The sequence below is a fragment of the Salmo salar genome, chromosome 08, assembly GCF_965601325.2.
Source record: "Salmo salar chromosome 08, fSalSal1, whole genome shotgun sequence".
Taxonomy (NCBI): domain Eukaryota; kingdom Metazoa; phylum Chordata; class Actinopteri; order Salmoniformes; family Salmonidae; genus Salmo; species Salmo salar.
In genome coordinates, this window is record NC_138298.1 from 42,749,726 (window position 1) to 42,770,000 (window position 20,275).

The 20,275-nt window shown below is 46.9% G+C and overlaps 1 protein-coding gene across 1 annotated transcript; it reads right to left on the reverse strand.

Annotated features, from left to right (window-relative positions):
- Positions 1-613: 613 nt before the first annotated feature.
- On the reverse strand, positions 614-20,120 carry LOC106595306 (thrombospondin type-1 domain-containing protein 4). Its single transcript, XM_082978299.1, has 8 exons — positions 20,111-20,120; positions 13,554-13,764; positions 11,218-11,440; positions 10,755-10,928; positions 10,158-10,331; positions 8,769-8,948; positions 8,180-8,324; positions 614-2,011 (listed from the first exon to the last, which is right to left on the reverse strand). Exons 1-8 carry the CDS (start codon positions 20,118-20,120, stop codon positions 1,851-1,853), a joined length of 1,278 nt encoding a protein of 425 aa, XP_082834425.1. The 3' UTR covers positions 614-1,850.
- Positions 20,121-20,275: the final 155 nt, after the last annotated feature.

Here is a 20,275-nt window from a genome sequence, read left to right on the forward strand (position 1 = left end):
CCTAGGGGTCTTCTCAGATAAACCCATCACCACATATCACCCTAGAAGTCTTCTCAGATAATACCATCACCCTAGGAGTCTTCTCAGATAATACCATCACCCTAGGAGTCTTCTCAGATAATACCATCACCCTAGGAGTCTTCTCAGATGATACCATCACCCTAGGAGTCTTCTCAGATGATACCATCACCCTAGGAGTCTTCTCAGATGATACCATCACCCTAGGAGTCTTCTCAGATGATACCATCACCCTAGGAGTCTTCTCAGATAATACCATCACCCTAGGAGTCTTCTCAGATAATACCATCACCCTAGGAGTCTTCTCAGATGATACCATCACCCTAGGAGTCTTCTCAGATGATACCATCACCCTAGGAGTCTTCTCAGATAATACCATCACCCTAGGAGTCTTCTCAGATGATACCATGCTCTTAATGTTCTGCTCCCTTATTGATGTTTCGTCTCAGCTTTCTCAGTTGATAGCAGAGATAATAGATATCTTCTCTCAGGAGATCTGACGTGGTCTTCAAGTTAAAGCGTCCAACGTTCTGACTTCTGACGTCGTCGTCCCCCGTCCCCCCCCCCCCCCTCCCAGCGGGTCAACCCTGTGGACATGTTTGCATTCCTCCGTCGGCGTGGAAACAGAGCTCTCTGCTGTTCTCCTTCTAAATAATCAAAGTCCCAGATTGTTGAAAGTCTTTATTTTTAGAATAAATATTGTGGTTGGGTTGTTTTCATATGAACCTAGTGCATCACAAGACATAAACAACAACAGACAAGGAAGTGAAGCTGGAAGTTAGTGAGCATATGAATGCGTGAACAAGTTTGAGAAAATCAAGGGCTTGGTCACTGGAGTGTTTTGATAATGGAGTGTTGGAGTTGATACAGGTGTGTTCAGGTGAGTGTTGGTGTTGATACAGGTGTGACCAGGTGGAGGGGAGGCCAGGTGAGTGTTAGTGTTGATACAGGTGTGACCAGGTGGAGGTGAGGCCAGGTGAGTGTTGGTGTTGATACAGTTGTGACCAGGTGGAGGTGAGGCCAGGTGAGTGTTGGTGTTGATACAGGTGTGACCAGGTGGAGGGGAGGCCAGGTGAGTGTTAGTGTTGATACAGGTGTGACCAGGTGGAGGGGAGGCCAGGTGAGTGTTGGTGTTGATACAGGTGTGACCAGGTGGAGGGGAGGCCAGGTGAGTGTTAGTGTTGATACAGGTGTGACCAGGTGGAGGTGAGGCCAGGTGAGTGTTAGTGTTGATACAGGTGTGACCAGGTGGAGGTGAGGCCAGGTGAGTGTTAGTGTTGATACAGGTGTGACCCGGTGGAGGGGAGGCCAGGTGAGTGTTAGTGTTGATACAGGTGTGACCAGGTGGAGGGGAGGCCAGGTGAGTGTTAGTGTTGATACAGGTGTGACCAGGTGAGTGTTAGTGTTGATACAGGTGTGACCAGGTGGAGGGGAGGCCAGGTGAGTGTTGATACAGGTGTGACCAGGTGGAGGGGAGGCCAGGTGAGTGTTAGTGTTGATACAGGTGTGACCAGGTGAGTGTTAGTGTTGATACAGGTGTGACCAGGTGGAGGGGAGGCCAGGTGAGTGTTGATACAGGTGTGACCAGGTGGAGGGGAGGCCAGGTGAGTGTTAGTGTTGATACAGGTGTGACCAGGTGGAGGGGAGGCCAGGTGAGTGTTAGTGTTGATACAGGTGTGACCAGGTAGAGGTTCAGGTGTGGTTCCTTCAGGTGTGGTTCCTTCAGGTGTGGTTCCTTCAGGTGTGGTTCCTTCAGGTGTGTTTCGTTCAGGTGTGGTTCCTTCAGGTGTGTTTTCCAGGAGCCAGGTGATCTCAGCTAGGGAGACCAACTTCTATCTGGGGAAGTCAATGCCTGCGGAAGTGGTTCTTGAGGAGTGTGTGTGTGTGATGACGGAGCAAGATGAACAGCAGGCTGTTCTGTAGTAGGAGTACACACACAACCTGGCCTGGACGACGACCACACAGTTATAGTACTGGTCACTACATGATGAGACTAGAGGAGAGAGATATTACACAGTTATAGTACTGGATACTACATGATGAGACTAGAGGAGAGAGATATTACACAGTTATAGTACTGGTTACTACATGATGAGACTAGAGGAGAGAGATATTACACAGTTATAGTACTGGTTACTACATGATGAGAGACATTACACAGTTATAGTACTGGATACTACATGATGAGACTAGAGGAGAGAGATATTACACAGTTATAGTACTGGATACTACATGATGAGACTAGAGGAGAGATATTACACAGTTATAGTACTGGTTACTACATGATGAGACTAGAGGGAGATATTACACAGTTATAGTACTGGTCACTACATGATGAGACTAGAGGAGAGAGATATTACACAGTTATAGTACTGGATACTACATGATGAGACTAGAGGAGAGAGATATTACACAGTTATAGTACTGGTTACTACATGATGAGACTAGAGGAGAGAGATATTACACAGTTATAGTACTGGTTACTACATGATGAGACTAGAGGAGACATTACACAGTTATAGTACTGGATACTACATGATGAGACTAGAGGAGAGAGATATTACACAGTTATAGTACTGGATACTACATGATGAGACTAGAGGAGAGAGATATTACACAGTTATAGTACTGGATACTACATGATGAGACTAGAGGAGATATTACACAGTTATAGTACTGGTTACTACATGATGAGACTAGAGGAGAGAGATATTACACAGTTATAGTACTGGATACTACATGATGAGACTAGAGGAGAGAGATATTACACAGTTATAGTACTGGATACTACATGATGAGACTAGAGGAGATATTACACAGTTATAGTACTGGTTACTACATGATGAGACTAGAGGAGAGAGATATTACACAGTTATAGTACTGGATACTACATGATGAGACTAGAGGAGAGAGATATTACACAGTTATAGTACTGGTTACTACATGATGAGACTAGAGGAGAGAGATATTACACAGTTATAGTACTGGTACTACATGATGAGACTAGAGGAGATATTACACAGTTATAGTACTGGTTACTACATGATGAGACTAGAGGAGATATTACACAGTTATAGTACTGGTTACTACATGATGAGACTAGAGGAGAGAGATATTACACAGTTATAGTACTGGTTACTACATGATGAGACTAGAGGAGAGAGATATTACACAGTTATAGTACTGGTTACTACATGATGAGAGACATTACACAGTTATAGTACTGGTACTACATGATGAGACTAGAGGAGATATTACACAGTTATAGTACTGGTTACTACATGATGAGACTAGAGGAGAGATATTACACAGTTATAGTACTGGATACTACATGATGAGACTAGAGGAGAGAGATATTACACAGTTATAGTACTGGATACTACATGATGAGACTAGAGGAGAGATATTACACAGTTATAGTACTGGTTACTACATGATGAGACTAGAGGAGAGAGACATTACACAGTTATAGTACTGGATACTACATGATGAGACTAGAGGAGAGAGATATTACACAGTTATAGTACTGGTACTACATGATGAGACTAGAGGAGATATTACACAGTTATAGTACTGGTTACTACATGATGAGACTAGAGAGAATTACACAGTTATAGTACTGGTACTACATGATGAGACTAGAGGAGATATTACACAGTTATAGTACTGGTTACTACATGATGAGACTAGAGGAGATATTACACAGTTATAGTACTGGATACTACATGATGAGACTAGAGGAGAGAGATATTACACAGTTATAGTACTGGTTACTACATGATGAGACTAGAGGAGAGAGATATTACACAGTTATAGTACTGGTTACTACATGATGAGACTAGAGGAGACATTACACAGTTATAGTACTGGATACTACATGATGAGACTAGAGGAGAGATATTACACAGTTATAGTACTGGATACTACATGATGAGACTAGAGGAGAGATATTACACAGTTATAGTACTGGATACTACATGATGAGACTAGAGGAGAGAGATATTACACAGTTATAGTACTGGATACTACATGATGAGACTAGAGGAGAGAGATATTACACAGTTATAGTACTGGTTACTACATGATGAGACTAGAGGAGAGAGATATTACACAGTTATAGTACTGGTCACTACATGATGAGACTAGAGGAGATATTACACAGTTATAGTACTGGTCACTACATGATGAGACTAGAGGAGATATTACACAGTTATAGTACTGGATACTACATGATGAGACTAGAGGAGAGAGATATTACACAGTTATAGTACTGGATACTACATGATGAGACTAGAGGAGAGAGATATTACACAGTTATAGTACTGGTCACTACATGATGAGACTAGAGGAGATATTACACAGTTATAGTACTGGTCACTACATGATGAGACTAGAGGAGAGAGATATTACACAGTTATAGTACTGGTTACTACATGATGAGACTAGAGGAGAGAGATATTACACAGTTATAGTACTGGATACTACATGATGAGACTAGAGGAGAGAGATATTACACAGTTATAGTACTGGATACTACATGATGAGACTAGAGGAGAGATATTACACAGTTATAGTACTGGTTACTACATGATGAGACTAGAGGAGAGAGATATTACACAGTTATAGTACTGGATACTACATGATGAGACTAGAGGAGAGAGATATTACACAGTTATAGTACTGGTTACTACATGATGAGACTAGAGGAGATATTACACAGTTATAGTACTGGTTACTACATGATGAGACTAGAGGAGAGAGATATTACACAGTTATAGTACTGGATACTACATGATGAGACTAGAGGAGAGAGACATTACACAGTTATAGTACTGGATACTACATGATGAGACTAGAGGAGAGAGATATTACACAGTTATAGTACTGGTTACTACATGATGAGACTAGAGGAGATATTACACAGTTATAGTACTGGATACTACATGATGAGACTAGAGGAGATATTACACAGTTATAGTACTGGTTACTACATGATGAGACTAGAGGAGATATTACACAGTTATAGTACTGGATACTACATGATGAGACTAGAGGAGAGAGATATTACACAGTTATAGTACTGGTCACTACATGATGAGACTAGAGGAGAGAGATATTACACAGTTATAGTACTGGTCACTACATGATGAGACTAGAGGAGAGAGATATTACACAGTTATAGTACTGGATACTACATGATGAGACTAGAGGAGAGAGATATTACACAGTTATAGTACTGGTTACTACATGATGAGACTAGAGGAGAGAGATATTACACAGTTATAGTACTGGTTACTACATGATGAGACTAGAGAGATATTACACAGTTATAGTACTGGTTACTACATGATGAGACTAGAGGAGATATTACACAGTTATAGTACTGGATACTACATGATGAGACTAGAGGAGAGAGATATTACACAGTTATAGTACTGGATACTACATGATGAGACTAGAGGAGAGAGATATTACACAGTTATAGTACTGGTACTACATGATGAGACTAGAGGAGATATTACACAGTTATAGTACTGGTTACTACATGATGAGACTAGAGGAGAGAGATATTACACAGTTATAGTACTGGATACTACATGATGAGACTAGAGGAGAGATATTACACAGTTATAGTACTGGTTACTACATGATGAGACTAGAGGAGAGAGATATTACACAGTTATAGTACTGGTTACTACATGATGAGACTAGAGGAGAGAGATATTACACAGTTATAGTACTGGATACTACATGATGAGACTAGAGGAGAGAGATATTACACAGTTATAGTACTGGATACTACATGATGAGACTAGAGGAGAGAGATATTACACAGTTATAGTACTGGATACTACATGATGAGACTAGAGGAGATATTACACAGTTATAGTACTGGTTACTACATGATGAGACTAGAGGAGAGAGACATTACACAGTTATAGTACTGGATACTACATGATGAGACTAGAGGAGAGAGATTACACAGTTATAGTACTGGTTACTACATGATGAGACTAGAGGAGAGATATTACACAGTTATAGTACTGGATACTACATGATGAGACTAGAGGAGAGAGACATTACACAGTTATAGTACTGGTTACTACATGATGAGACTAGAGGAGACATTACACAGTTATAGTACTGGATACTACATGATGAGACTAGAGGAGAGAGATATTACACAGTTATAGTACTGGTTACTACATGATGAGACTAGAGGAGACATTACACAGTTATAGTACTGGATACTACATGATGAGACTAGAGGAGACATTACACAGTTATAGTACTGGTTACTACATGATGAGACTAGAGGAGAGAGTATTACACAGTTATAGTACTGGTTACTACATGATGAGACTAGAGGAGAGAGATATTACACAGTTATAGTACTGGTTACTACATGATGAGACTAGAGGAGAGATATTACACAGTTATAGTACTGGATACTACATGATGAGACTAGAGGAGAGATATTACACAGTTATAGTACTGGTTACTACATGATGAGACTAGAGGAGACATTACACAGTTATAGTACTGGATACTACATGATGAGACTAGAGGAGAGAGACATTACACAGTTATAGTACTGGTTACTACATGATGAGACTAGAGGAGACATTACACAGTTATAGTACTGGATACTACATGATGAGACTAGAGGAGAGATATTACACAGTTATAGTACTGGATACTACATGATGAGACTAGAGGAGAGAGATATTACACAGTTATAGTACTGGATACTACATGATGAGACTAGAGGAGAGAGATATTACACAGTTATAGTACTGGATACTACATGATGAGACTAGAGGAGAGAGATATTACACAGTTATAGTACTGGTTACTACATGATGAGACTAGAGGAGACATTACACAGTTATAGTACTGGATACTACATGATGAGACTAGAGGAGAGAGACATTACACAGTTATAGTACTGGATACTACATGATGAGACTAGAGGAGAGAGATATTACACAGTTATAGTACTGGATACTACATGATGAGACTAGAGGAGAGATATTACACAGTTATAGTACTGGTCACTACATGATGAGACTAGAGGAGAGAGATATTACACAGTTATAGTACTGGTTACTACATGATGAGACTAGAGGAGAGAGATATTACACAGTTATAGTACTGGTTACTACATGATGAGACTAGAGGAGAGAGATATTACACAGTTATAGTACTGGTTACTACATGATGAGACTAGAGGAGAGAGATATTACACAGTTATAGTACTGGATACTACATGATGAGACTAGAGGAGAGAGACATTACACAGTTATAGTACTGGTTACTACATGATGAGACTAGAGGAGACATTACACAGTTATAGTACTGGTTACTACATGATGAGACTAGAGGAGAGAGATATTACACAGTTATAGTACTGGTTACTACATGATGAGACTAGAGGAGAGAGATATTACACAGTTATAGTACTGGATACTACATGATGAGACTAGAGGAGAGAGATATTACACAGTTATAGTACTGGTTACTACATGATGAGACTAGAGGAGAGATATTACACAGTTATAGTACTGGATACTACATGATGAGACTAGAGGAGAGAGATATTACACAGTTATAGTACTGGATACTACATGATGAGACTAGAGGAGAGAGATATTACACAGTTATAGTACTGGATACTACATGATGAGACTAGAGGAGAGAGATATTACACAGTTATAGTACTGGTTACTACATGATGAGACTAGAGGAGAGAGATATTACACAGTTATAGTACTGGTTACTACATGATGAGACTAGAGGAGAGATATTACACAGTTATAGTACTGGATACTACATGATGAGACTAGAGGAGACATTACACAGTTATAGTACTGGATACTACATGATGAGACTAGAGGAGAGAGATATTACACAGTTATAGTACTGGTTACTACATGATGAGACTAGAGGAGAGATATTACACAGTTATAGTACTGGATACTACATGATGAGACTGAGGAGGAGACATTACACAGTTATAGTACTGGATACTACATGATGAGACTAGAGGAGAGATATTTCACAGTGTGTTGGATGGAGAGAGTAGAGGGAGGGAGGGAGGGAGGGAGGGAGGGAGGGAGGGAGGGAGGGAGGGAGGGAGGGAGGAGGAGGGAGGTCATACCTGTCTCAGGTAAACAGGGCTGGTTGTTACACTCCTCCCGACTCTCAGGGGTCGCACTGAAGTCACACAGGTCACTAGGGGTCACATTGTCGGCAAGACAACACACCTCGCGCACACGGTAACCTCCGTCACAGGAACGAGAACACTACAGGCAGACAGGCAGACAGACAGACAGACAGACAGACAGACAGACAGACAGACAGACAGACAGACAGACAGACAGACAGACAGACAGACAGACAGACAGACAGACAGACAGACAGACAGACAGGAGTAGAGGTAAAGGTTGAGAGTAAGAAAGGCAGAGAGAGAGGCAGAGAGCGAAAGAGAGAGAGGCAGAGAGAGAGAGAGAGAGGCAGAGAGAGAGGCAGAGAGAGAGAGTGAGAGGCACAGAGAAGCAGAGAGCGAGAGGCAGAGAGCGAGAGGCAGAGAGAGAGAGGCAGAGAGCGAGAGGGAGAGAGAGAGGGAGAGAGCGAGAGCAAGAGAGAGAGAGGCAGAGAGAGAGAGAGAGAGAGAGGCAGAGAGAGAGAGAGGCAGAGAGAGAGAGCGAAGCAGAAAGAGGGGTAGGTAGGTAGGTAGAGGAACTCACCGTGCTCCAATCGGTGGCATACCACTGCACCCCACACACCTTCAGGTGGCAGCTCTGAGAGCTCATTGGTCGATCCAGGTGGGAGCAGTTTGATTGGTCCACAGCCTCCAGGCGACCGTTGTCATGGAGTAGACAGGCCACGCCCCGGGTCTGGGTTCCGTTTCCGCATTCCGCCGAACACTGGGGCACACACACACACACACACACACACACACACACACACACACACACACACACAGTGTATTGCATACCTCATTCTTGTGTCGTGTGCAGAATTTAGATTAACACCTGATCTGAGATCAGACCAGAGAGAGAGAGACAACTTTACTGTAGTTAGATTAACACCTGATCTGAGATCAGACCAGAGAGAGAGAGAGACAGCTTTACTGTAGTTAGATTAACAACTGTAGTAAAAACACAGAGTTGCTAAGCAGGGTGGATCCTGGTCGGTCCCTGGATGGGAGACCAGATGCTGCTGCAAGGGGTGTTGGAGGGCCAGTAGCAGGCTCTCCTTCCCAAAGCCCCAGGGCAGTGAGTTGGGGACATTTCCCTGTGTAGGGTGCTGTCTTTCAGATGGGATGTTAAACGGGTGTCCTCTCCATGGTCACTAAAGATCCCATGGCACTTATCATAAGAGTAGGGGTGTTAACCCGGTGTCCTGGCTCAACTCCCAATCTGGCCCTCATACCATCATGGCTACCTAATCATCCCCAGCTTCCAATTGGCTCATTAATCCCCTCTCCTCTTCCCTGTAACTATTCCCCAGGTCGTTGCTGTAAATGAGAATGTGTCAGTCAACTTACCTGGTACAATAAGGGTTAAAGGTATGTGCTCTCCTCTCTCTCTCTGTCTCTCTCTGTCTCTGTCTCTCTCTGTCTCTGTCTCTCTCTCTCTCTCTGTGTCTCTCTCTCTCTGTCTCTCTCTGTCTGTCTCTCTCTGTCTCTCTGTCTCCTCTCTCTCTCTCTCTCTCTCTCTCTCTCTCTCTCTCTCTGTCTCGTCTCTCTCTGTCTGTCTCTCTCTGTCTCTCTCTCTCTGTCTCTCTCTCTCTGTCTCTCTCTCTGTCTCTCTCTCTGTCTCTCTCTCTGTCTCTGTCTCTCTAACTCTCTCTGTCTCTCTCTCTCTGTCTCTCTGTCTCTCTCTCTCTCTCTCTCTCTCTCTCTCTCTCTCTCTCTGTCTCTCTGTCTCTCTCTCTCTCTCTGTGTCACTCTCTCTCTCCTCTCTCTCTCTCTCTCTCTGTCTCTCTCTCTCTGTCTCTCTCTCACTCTCTGTCTCTCTCTCTGTCTCTCTCTCTCTGTCTCTCTCTCTCTCTCTCTGTCTCTCTCTCTGTCTCTCTCTCTCTCTGTCTCTCTCTCTGTCTCTCTCTCTCTCTCTGAGATAGTATGTGAGTACCTGTCCCCAGGGTCCAGTGTACCATTCCAGGCGGTGGTGACATGGCCCTGCATCGCATGACATTACTTCCTGTGGGCGGGCCCCGTCGCAGCCGTCCAATGGTAGGTTAGTCACATGGTCCAACAGACACACTGCTGAGCGACTACGACTGCCCTCACCACACTCTGTGGAACACTGAGAGAACACACACACACACACACACACACACACACACACACACACACACACACACACACACACACACACACACACACACACACACACATCAATGTTACACCGACAGACAGACAGACAGACAGACAGACAGACAGACAGACAGACAGACAGACAGACAGACAGACAGACAGACAGACAGACAGGTGTGTAGACAGACAGACAGACAGACAGACAGACAGACAGACAGACAGACAGACAGACAGACAGACAGACAGACAGACAGACAGACAGACAGACAGACAGACAGACAGACAGACAGACAGACAGACAGAGTGAGAGACAGACAGACAGAGTGAGAGACAGACAGACAGACAGACAGACAGACAGACAGACAGACAGACAGACAGACAGACAGACAGACAGACAGACAGGTGTAGGTACCCGTGTGCTCCATGGTGAGGTGAACCAGTTCCGTGCGCAGGGTCCCATGTCACAGTTCTGAAGAGGGGCTGGTTTCACCCCCAGGTTACACTGGTCGTCCCCCTCCACGTCTCCCTGGTTACCTACACACACCACCTCTCTGCTGCTCTGGCCCACACCACACGGGACTGAACACTGAGGAGGGAGGGGGGAAAGGAGAGAGGGGGGAGGGGGAAGGAGGAGGGAGGAGGAGGGAGGGGGGAGAGAGGGGAAAGGAGGAGGGAGGAGGAGGGAGGGAGGAGGGAGGGAGGGAGGAGAGAGGGAGGGCGAGAGAGTGAGGGGGGAGGGAGGGAGGGAGGAGGAGGGAGGGAGTTTGGATCAATCACTATTAAGCAGTTTATCAAATGTTTTTCACTCTGGTCTGTCTGTCTGTCTGTCTGTCTGTCTGTCTGTCTGTTTGTCTGTCTGTCTGTCTGTTTCTCACCGGGCTCCATTCGGAGAGTATCTGCCACTCGCTGCAGATCTTTAGCTGACAGGACGTTGTCGTCTCCGGCCTGTCGTGACCTCCGCACTGCGCCGTCTCCACGGCGACCAGCGTCGCCGTACTGTTGCTATGGTTACGGAGCGCCTGACGACAGATGACCTGGCGTTGCTGGGACCCCGGACCGCAGGTTCTAGTGCATTCTGACCACTCCCCCAGGTCCCAGCTGGCCAATCACAGAGGAGAGAAGGTTACAGAGGTGTGTGTGTGTGTGTGTGTGTGTGTGTGTGTGTGTGTGTGTGTGTGTGTGTGTGTGTGTGTGTGTGTGTGTGTGTGTGTGTGTGTGTGTGTGTGTGTGTGTCGTGGAATGTTGGGGTGGTATTGGTAGTGTGTGTGTGTGTGTGTGTGTGTGTGTGTGTGTGTGTGTGTGTGTGTGTGTGTGTGTGTGTGTGTGTGTGTGTGTGTGTGTGTGTGTGTGTGTGTGTGTGTGGTGGTGGTGTGTGTCGTGCGTGTGTGTGTGTGTGTGTGTGTGTGTGTGTGTGTGTCTGAGTGTGTGTGTGTGTGTGTGTGTGTGTGTGTGTGTGTGTGTGTGTGTGTATCAAATTTTATTTGCTTCGTAGACAACTGGTCTCGATCAGGTTTTCCCAAAACGCAATTAAAAATGTGATTCACATTTAAATATATATAAATAGAAAAAAAAAAAATTGTAAAAAAAAAGAAACGTCTTCAAATTTTCAAACATTTTCCAACGAACATCTGGGTTTTTCTCCTCACCTGAGTCGCCTCGTTTCACTGCCAAAAAACACAATGACACATCTAGTGAAATAACAATAACAACACAATGTCAAATACAGGAAGCCTCGTCAAATAATGAACATCCAATCACATTAACCGTTACTCTCTCGCGGGAAAAAACTTCACTCTTGCGCAGACATTTAGAAATGAAACATGACAATTTGAAAAAATACGTTTTTTGGAGCGGGAATAAAGACGACTTTAGAGTAGTAAGACATGTATAAAAGCAATAGATACCATTAATCAGAAGGGGCTAGAAGCGTCTTATACAGTGAGCTACCGAGTGGCCAGGACAGGCAAGCCCCATACTATTGTGGAGGATTTCATTCTTCCTGCTGCCGTGGATATGGCTGGGACAACGCTGAGGGAAAAGGCCCCAAAAAACTATACAGACAATGCCTTCATCAAACAACACTGTTTCACGATGTATCAGTGACATGGCAGGAGATGTTTGGAAATGATTACTGCTTCACATACAAGCCAGTGAATTCTATGTGTTACAGCTGGATGAGTCGACAGACGTGGCGGGTCTGGCCCAGCTCCTGGTATATGTCCGTTATGTTTACGGGGGTCAATTAAGGAATATATCCTCTTCTGCAAACCACTGGAAACCAGGACAACAGGAGAGGATATTTTTAAAGTACTGGACAGCTTTGTGACATCAAATAGACTTTGGTGGTCAAGATGTGTTGGTTTCTGTACTGATGGTGTAAAAGCCATGACAGGGAGACATAGTGGAGTGGTAACGCGCGTGAAAGCAGTTGCTCCCGACGCCATTTGGGTCCACGGCAGCATCCACCGAGAGGCTCTCGCTGCCAAGGGAATGCCTGATAGCTTAGAAAGATGTTTTGGGACACTACAGTGATAATGGTTAACTTTGTTAAAGCAAGGCTTTAGTGTGTGTGTGTGTGTGTGTGTGTGTGTGTGTGTGTGTGTGTGTGTGTGTGTGTGTGTGTGTGTGTGTCTCACAAGGCAGGACAAGGCTGTGTGTTGCAGTCCACTTCCTGGTTTTGGGGTCGCTGGGCGTGGCTACAGAGGTCACCTGGTACTGTGGTCTTGCTCTCAGTCTCCACACACACCCACAGCACCTGGCGTCTACCTGAGAGACACACACACACACGCACGCACGCACGCACGCACGCACGCACGCACGCACGCACGCACGCACGCACAAGATAAAAGAGAGAGAGAGAGGGCAGTCACATACCTAGGGGGCTCTGTGTGAAATATGTTGGCAAAACAACTGTTATTACAGATCTCAGATCAGGTGTTAATCTAACTACAGTAAAGTTATCTCTCTCTGGTCTGATCTCAGATCAGGTGTTATTCTAACTACAGTAAAGTTGTCTCTCTCTCTCTCTCTGGTCTGATCTCAGATCAGGTGTTAATCTAACTACAGTAAAGTTGTCTCTCTCTCTCTCTCTGGTCTGATCTCAGGCCTGTCTGTGTGTCTATATGACTGTAGGTCCTCACCCTCACCACAAGAGGCGCTGCAGGCTGTGTGTGTGTGTGTGTGTGTGTGTGTGTGTGTGTGTCTATATGACTGTAGGTCCTCACCCCCACCACAGGAGGTGCTGCAGGCTGTGTGTCCGCTGCTGATCCAGCCGTAGGAAGGAGCCAATAGGTCAGGGTTCACCACGGGGTCAGAGGGCACATGGTTGGGATGGCCTCTCCCACCGCTGACATCATTGATGGCCACGCCCATTCCACTGTTGACATCATCGCTTCCTGAGTAGGTGGGGCCAACAGTCTCAACTAGAGAGAGAGAGGGGGATGAGAGAGGAGGATGAGAGTGAGAGAGGGATGAGAGAGGAGGATGAGAGTGAGAGAGGGATGAGAGAGAGAGGGGGATGAGAGAGAGGGATGAGAGAGAGGGGGGATGAGAGAGAGAGGGGGATGAGAGAGAGGGGGATGAGAGGGGGATGAGAGAGAGAGGGGGATGAGAGAGAGGGGGGATGAGAGAGAGAGGGGGATGAGAGTGAGAGAGGGATGAGAGAGAGGGATGAGAGAGAGAGGGGGATGAGAGAGAGAGGGGGATGAGAGAGAGAGAGGGGGATGAGAGACAGGGGGATGAGAGACGGGGATGAGAGAGAGAGGGGGATGAGAGAGAGGGGGGATGAGAGACAGGGGGATGAGAGAGAGAACGGGATGAGAGAGAGAGGGGGATGAGAGTGAGAGAGGGATGAGAGACAGGGGGATGAGAGAGAGAGGGGGATGAGAGAGAGGGGGGATGGGAGAGGAGGATGAGAGAGAGGGGGATGAGAGAGAGGGGGATGCGAGAGAGGGATGAGAGAGAGAGGGGGATGAGAGAGACAGGGGGATGAGAGAGAGCGAGAGAGGGATGAGCGAGACAGGGGGATGAGAGAGACAGGGGGATGAGAGAGACAGGGGGATGAGAGAGAGAGAGAGAGAGGGGGATGAGAGAGAGCAAGGGATGAGAGAGACGGGGATGAGAGAGAGAGAGGGATGAGAGAGACAGGGGATGAGAGAGAGGGGGATGAGAGAGAGAGGGATGAGAGAGAGGGGGATGAGTGAGACAGGGGGATGAGAGAGAGAGGGATGAAAGAGAGAGGGGGGTGAAAGAGAGAGGGGGATGAGAGAGAGAGGGATGAGAGAGACAGGGGGATGAGAGAGAGAGAGGGGGATGAGAGAGAGAGGGATGAGTGGGAGAGGGGGATGAGTGAGAGAGGGGGATGCGAGAGAGAGAGGGGGATGAGAGAGAGAGGGGGATGAGAGAGACAGGGGGATGAGAGAGACAGGGGATGAGAGAGAGAGGGGGATGAGAGAGAGAGAGAGAGAGAGAGGGATGAGAGAGACGGGGATGAGAGAGAGAGGGGATGAGAGAGAGAGAGGGATGAGAAAGACAGGGGGATGAGAGAGAGGGGGATGAGAGAGAGGGGGATGAGAGACAGGGGGATGAGAGACAGGGGATGAGAGAGAGGGGGATGAGAGAGAGGGATGAGAGACAGGGGGATGAGAGAGAGAGGGGGATGAGAGAGAGAGGGGGATGAGAGAGAGGGCGGGATGAGAGACAGGGGGATGAGAGACAGGGGGATGAGAGAGAGAACGGGATGAGAGAGAGGGGGATGAGAGAGAGAGGGATGAGAGAGAGGGGGATGAGTGAGACAGGGGATGAAAGAGAGAGGGGGGTGAAAGAGAGAGGGGGATGAGAGAGAGAGGGATGAGTGAGAGAGGGGGATGAGAGAGAGAGGGGGATGAGAGAGAGAGAGGGGGATGAGAGAGAGAGGGGGATGAGAGAGACAGGGGGATGAGAGAGACAGGGGGATGAGAGAGACAGGGGGATGAGAGAGAGAGGGGGATGAGAGAGAGAGAGAGGGGGATGAGAGAGAGCGAGGGATGAGAGAGACGGGGATGAGAGAGAAGGGATGAGAGAGAGAGAGGGATGAGAGAGACAGGGGGATGAGAGAGAGGGGGATGAGAGAGAGGGGGATGAGTGAGACAGGGGGATGAAAGAGAGAGGGGGATGAGAGAGAGAGGGATGAGAGAGACAGGGGGATGAGAGAGAGAGAGGGGGATGAGAGAGAGAGGGGGATGAGAGAGAGGGGGGGATGAGAGACAGTGGGGATGAGAGACAGGGGGATGAGAGAGAGAACAGGATGAGAGAGAGAGGGGGATGAGAGAGACAGGGGGATGAGAGAGACAGGGGGGATGAGAGAGAGAGGGGGATGAGAGAGAGAGAGAGGGGGATGAGAGAGAGCGAGGGATGAGAGAGACGGGGATGAGAGAGAAGGGATGAGAGAGAGAGAGGGATGAGAGAGACAGGGGGGATGAGAGAGAGGGGGATGAGTGAGACAGGGGGATGAAAGAGAGAGGGGGGTGAAAGAGAGAGGGGGGATGAGAGAGAGAGGGATGAGAAAGACAGGGGGATGAGAGAGAGAGAGGGGGATGAGAGAGAGAGGGATGAGTGAGAGAGGGGGATGAGAGAGAGAGAGGGGGATGAGAGAGAGAGGGGGATGAGAGAGACAGGGGGATGAGAGAGACAGGGGGATGAGAGAGAGAGGGGGATGAGAGAGAGAGAGGGATGAGAGAGAGCGAGGGATGAGAGAGAGAGGGGATGAGAGAGAGAGAGGGATGAGAGAGAGCGAGGGATGAGAGAGAGAGGGATGAGAGAGAGGGGGATGAGTGAGACAGGGGGATGAGAGAGAGAGGGATGAAAGAGAGAGGGGGGTGAAAGAGAGAGGGGGATGAGAGAGAGAGGGATGAGAGAGACAGGGGGATGAGAGAGAGAGAGGGGGATGAGAGAGAGAGAGGGGGATGAGAGAGAGAGGGGGATGAGGGGGGGATGAGAGAGAGGGGGGGATGAGAGAAGGGGATGAGGGGGCGATGAGAGAGAGAGAGGGATGAGGGGGGATGAGAGAGAGAGGGGGATGAGGGGGGGATGAGAGAGAGGGGGGATGAGGGGGGATGAGAGAGAGGGGGATGAGAGAGAGCGGAGAGATCAACAAGAGGCTTGATAAAGTGAAGAGGACACAGAAGAAAAGGATAGGAGATGAAGTCAGGGGTGGTACATGAAAAAGGGAGGAGAGATGAGGGGTGGTACATGAAAAAGGGAGGAGAGATGAGGGGGTGGTACATGAAAAAGAGAGGAGAGGAGGAGAGATGAGGGGTGGTACATGAAAAAGAGAGGAGAGGAGGAGAGGTGAGGGGTGGTACATGAAAAAGGGAGGAGAGATGAGGGGTGGTACATGAAAAAGAGAGGAGAGGAGGAGAGATGAGGGGTGGTACATGAAAAGGGGAGGAGAGATGAGGGGTGGTACATGAAAAAGGGAGGAGAAGAGGAGAGATGAGGGGTGGTACATGAAAAAGGGAGGAGAGGTGAGGGGTGGTACATGAAAAAGGGAGGAGAAGAGGAGAGATGAGGGGTGGTACATGAAAAAGGGAGGAGAGATGAGGGGTGGTACATGAAAAAGAGAGGAGAGGAGGAGAGGTGAGGGGTGGTACATGAAAAAGGGAGGAGAGATGAGGGGTGGTACATGAAAAAGAGAGGAGAGGAGGAGAGATGAGGGGTGGTACATGAAAAAGGGAGGAGAGATGAGGGGTGGTACATGAAAAAGGGAGGAGAAGAGGAGAGATGAGGGGTGGTACATGAAAAAGGGAGGAGAGGTGAGGGGTGGGTACATGAAAAAGAGAGGAGAGGAGGAGAGGTGAGGGGTGGTACATGAAAAAGGGAGGAGAGGTGGAGAGGTGGTAACATGAAAAAGAGAGGAGAGGAGGAGAGATGAGGGGGTGGTACATGAAAAAGAGAGGAGAGGAGGAGAGATGAGGGGGTGGTACATGAAAAAAGAGAGGAGAGGAGGAGAGATGAGGGGTGGTACATGAAAAAGAGAGGAGAGGAGGAGAGATGAGGGGTGGTACATGAAAAAGAGAGGAGAGGAGGAGAGATGAGGGGTGGTACATGAAAAAGAGAGGAGAGGAGGAGAGGTGAGGGGTGGTACATGAAAAAGAGAGGAGAGGAGGAGAGATGAGGGGTGGTACATGAAAAAGAGAGGAGAGGAGGAGAGATGAGGGGTGGTACATGAAAAAGAGAGGAGAGGAGGAGAGATGAGGGGTGGTACATGAAAAAGAGAGGAGAGGAGGAGAGGTGAGGGGTGGTACATGAAAAAGAGAGGAGAGGAGGAGAGATGAGGGGTGGTACATGAAAAAGAGAGGAGAGGAGGAGAGATGAGGGTGGTACATGAAAAAGAGAGAGAGGAGGAGAGATGAGGGGTGGTACATGAAAAAGAGAGGAGAGGAGGAGAGATGAGGGGTGGTACATGAAAAAGAGAGGAGAGGAGGAGAGATGAGGGGTGGTACATGAAAAAGAGAGGAGAGGAGGAGAGATGAGGGGTGGTACATGAAAAAGAGAGGAGAGGAGGAGAGATGAGGGGTGGTACATGAAAAAGAGAGGAGAGGAGGAGAGATGAGGGGTGGTACATGAAAAAGAGAGGAGAGGAGGAGAGATGAGGGGTGGTACATGAAAAAGAGAGGAGAGGAGGAGAGATGAGGGGTGGTACATGAAAAAGAGAGGAGAGGAGGAGAGATGAGGGGTGGTACATGAAAAAGAGAGGAGAGGAGGAGAGATGAGGGGTGGTACATGAAAAAGAGAGGAGAGGAGGAGAGGATGAGGGGTGGTACATGAAAAAGAGAGGAGAGGAGGAGAGATGAGGGGTGGTACATGAAAAAGAGAGGAGAGGAGGAGAGATGAGGGGTGGTACATGAAAAAGAGAGGAGAGGAGGAGAGATGAGGGGTGGTACATGAAAAAGAGAGGAGAGGAGGAGAGATGAGGGGTGGTACATGAAAAAGAGAGGAGAGGAGGAGAGGTGAGGGGTGGTACATGAAAAAGAGAGGAGAGGAGGAGAGATGAGGGGTGGTACATGAAAAAGAGAGGAGAGGAGGAGAGATGAGGGGTGGTACATGAAAAAGAGAGGAGAGGAGGAGAGATGAGGGGTGGTACATGAAAAAGAGAGGAGAGGAGGAGAGATGAGGGGTGGTACATGAAAAAGAGAGGAGAGGAGGAGAGATGAGGGGTGGTACATGAAAAAGAGAGGAGAGGAGGAGAGATGAGGGGTGGTACATGAAAAAGAGAGGAGAGGAGGAGAGATGAGGGGTGGTACATGAAAAAGAGAGGAGAGGAGGAGAGATGAGGGGTGGTACATGAAAAAGAGAGGAGAGGAGGAGAGATGAGGGGTGGTACATGAAAAAGAGAGGAGAGGAGGAGAGATGAGGGGTGGTACATGAAAAAGCAACTAGATAAAACGTTGTTTATTAAAGGTGTTGCTGGGTTATCTATCTTATTATCTATCCTGATGCCTGGTCACTTTACCCTGCCTTCATGTACATATCTACCTCATTATTATCTATCCTGATGTCTGGTCACTTTACCCTGCCTTCATGTACATATCTACCTCAAATACCTTATTATTATCTATCCTGATGCCTGGTCACTTTACCCTGCCTTCATGTACATATCTACCTCATTATCTATCCTGATGTCTGGTCACTTTACCCTGCCTTCATGTACATATGTACCTCAAATACCTCATTATTATCTATCCTGATGTCTAGTCACTTTACCCTGCCTTCATGTACATATCTACCTCATTATTATCTGTCCTGATGCCTAGTCACTTTACCCTGCCTTCATGTACATATCTACCTCATTATTATCTATCCTGATGTCTGGTCACTTTACCCTGCCTTCATGTACATATCTACCTCAAATACCTTATTATTATCTATCCTGATGTCACTTTACCCTGCCTTCATGTACATATCTACCTCATTATCTATCCTGATGTCTGGTCACTTTACCCTGCCTTCATGTACATATCTACCTCATTATTATCTATCCTGATGCCTAGTCACTTTACCCTGCCTTCATGTACATATCTACCTCAAGTACCTCTGATCTGGTACTTCCTGTACAGTAAATACACTATATATACAAAAGTATGTGGACACCCCTTGAAATGTTCCAACATCTAGTGGAAAGCCTTCCCAGAAGAGTGGAGGCTGTTATAGCAGCAATGTTCCAACATCTAGTGGAAATCCTTCCCAGAAGAGTGGAGGCTGTTATAGCAGCAATGTTCCAACATCTAGTGGAAAGCCTTCCCAGAAGAGTGGAGGCTGTTATAGCAGCAATGTTCCAACATCTAGTGGAAAGCCTTCCCAGAAGAGTGGAGGCTGTTATAGCAGCAATGTCCCAACATCTAGTGGAAATCCTTCCCAGAAGAGTGGAGGCTGTTATAGCAGCAATGTCCCAACATCTAGTGGAAATCCTTCCCAGAAGAGTGGAGGCTGTTATAGCAGCAATGTCCCAACATCTAGTGGAAAGCCTTCCCAGAAGAGTGGAGGCTGTTATAGCAGCAATGTTCCAACATCTAGTGGAAAGCCTTCCCAGAAGAGTGGAGGCTGTTATAGCAGCAATGTCCCAACATCTAGTGGAAAGCCTTCCCAGAAGAGTGGAGGCTGTTATAGCAGCAATGTTCCAACATCTAGTGGAAAGCCTTCCCAGAAGAGTGGAAGCTGTTATAGGAGCAAAGGGGGGACCAACTCCATAATAATGCCCATGATTTTGTAGACCAGCAGGTGTCCACATACTTATGATCATGTAGCGTAGCTCCAGTCTAGTGGACCAGCAGGTGTCCACATACTTATGATCATGTAGTGTGGCTACTATTTTATTTGTTAACTCTGCATCGTTGGGAAAGGTTCATACGTGTGTCTCTGTGTGTGTGTGTGTGTGTGTGTGTGTGTGTGTGTGTG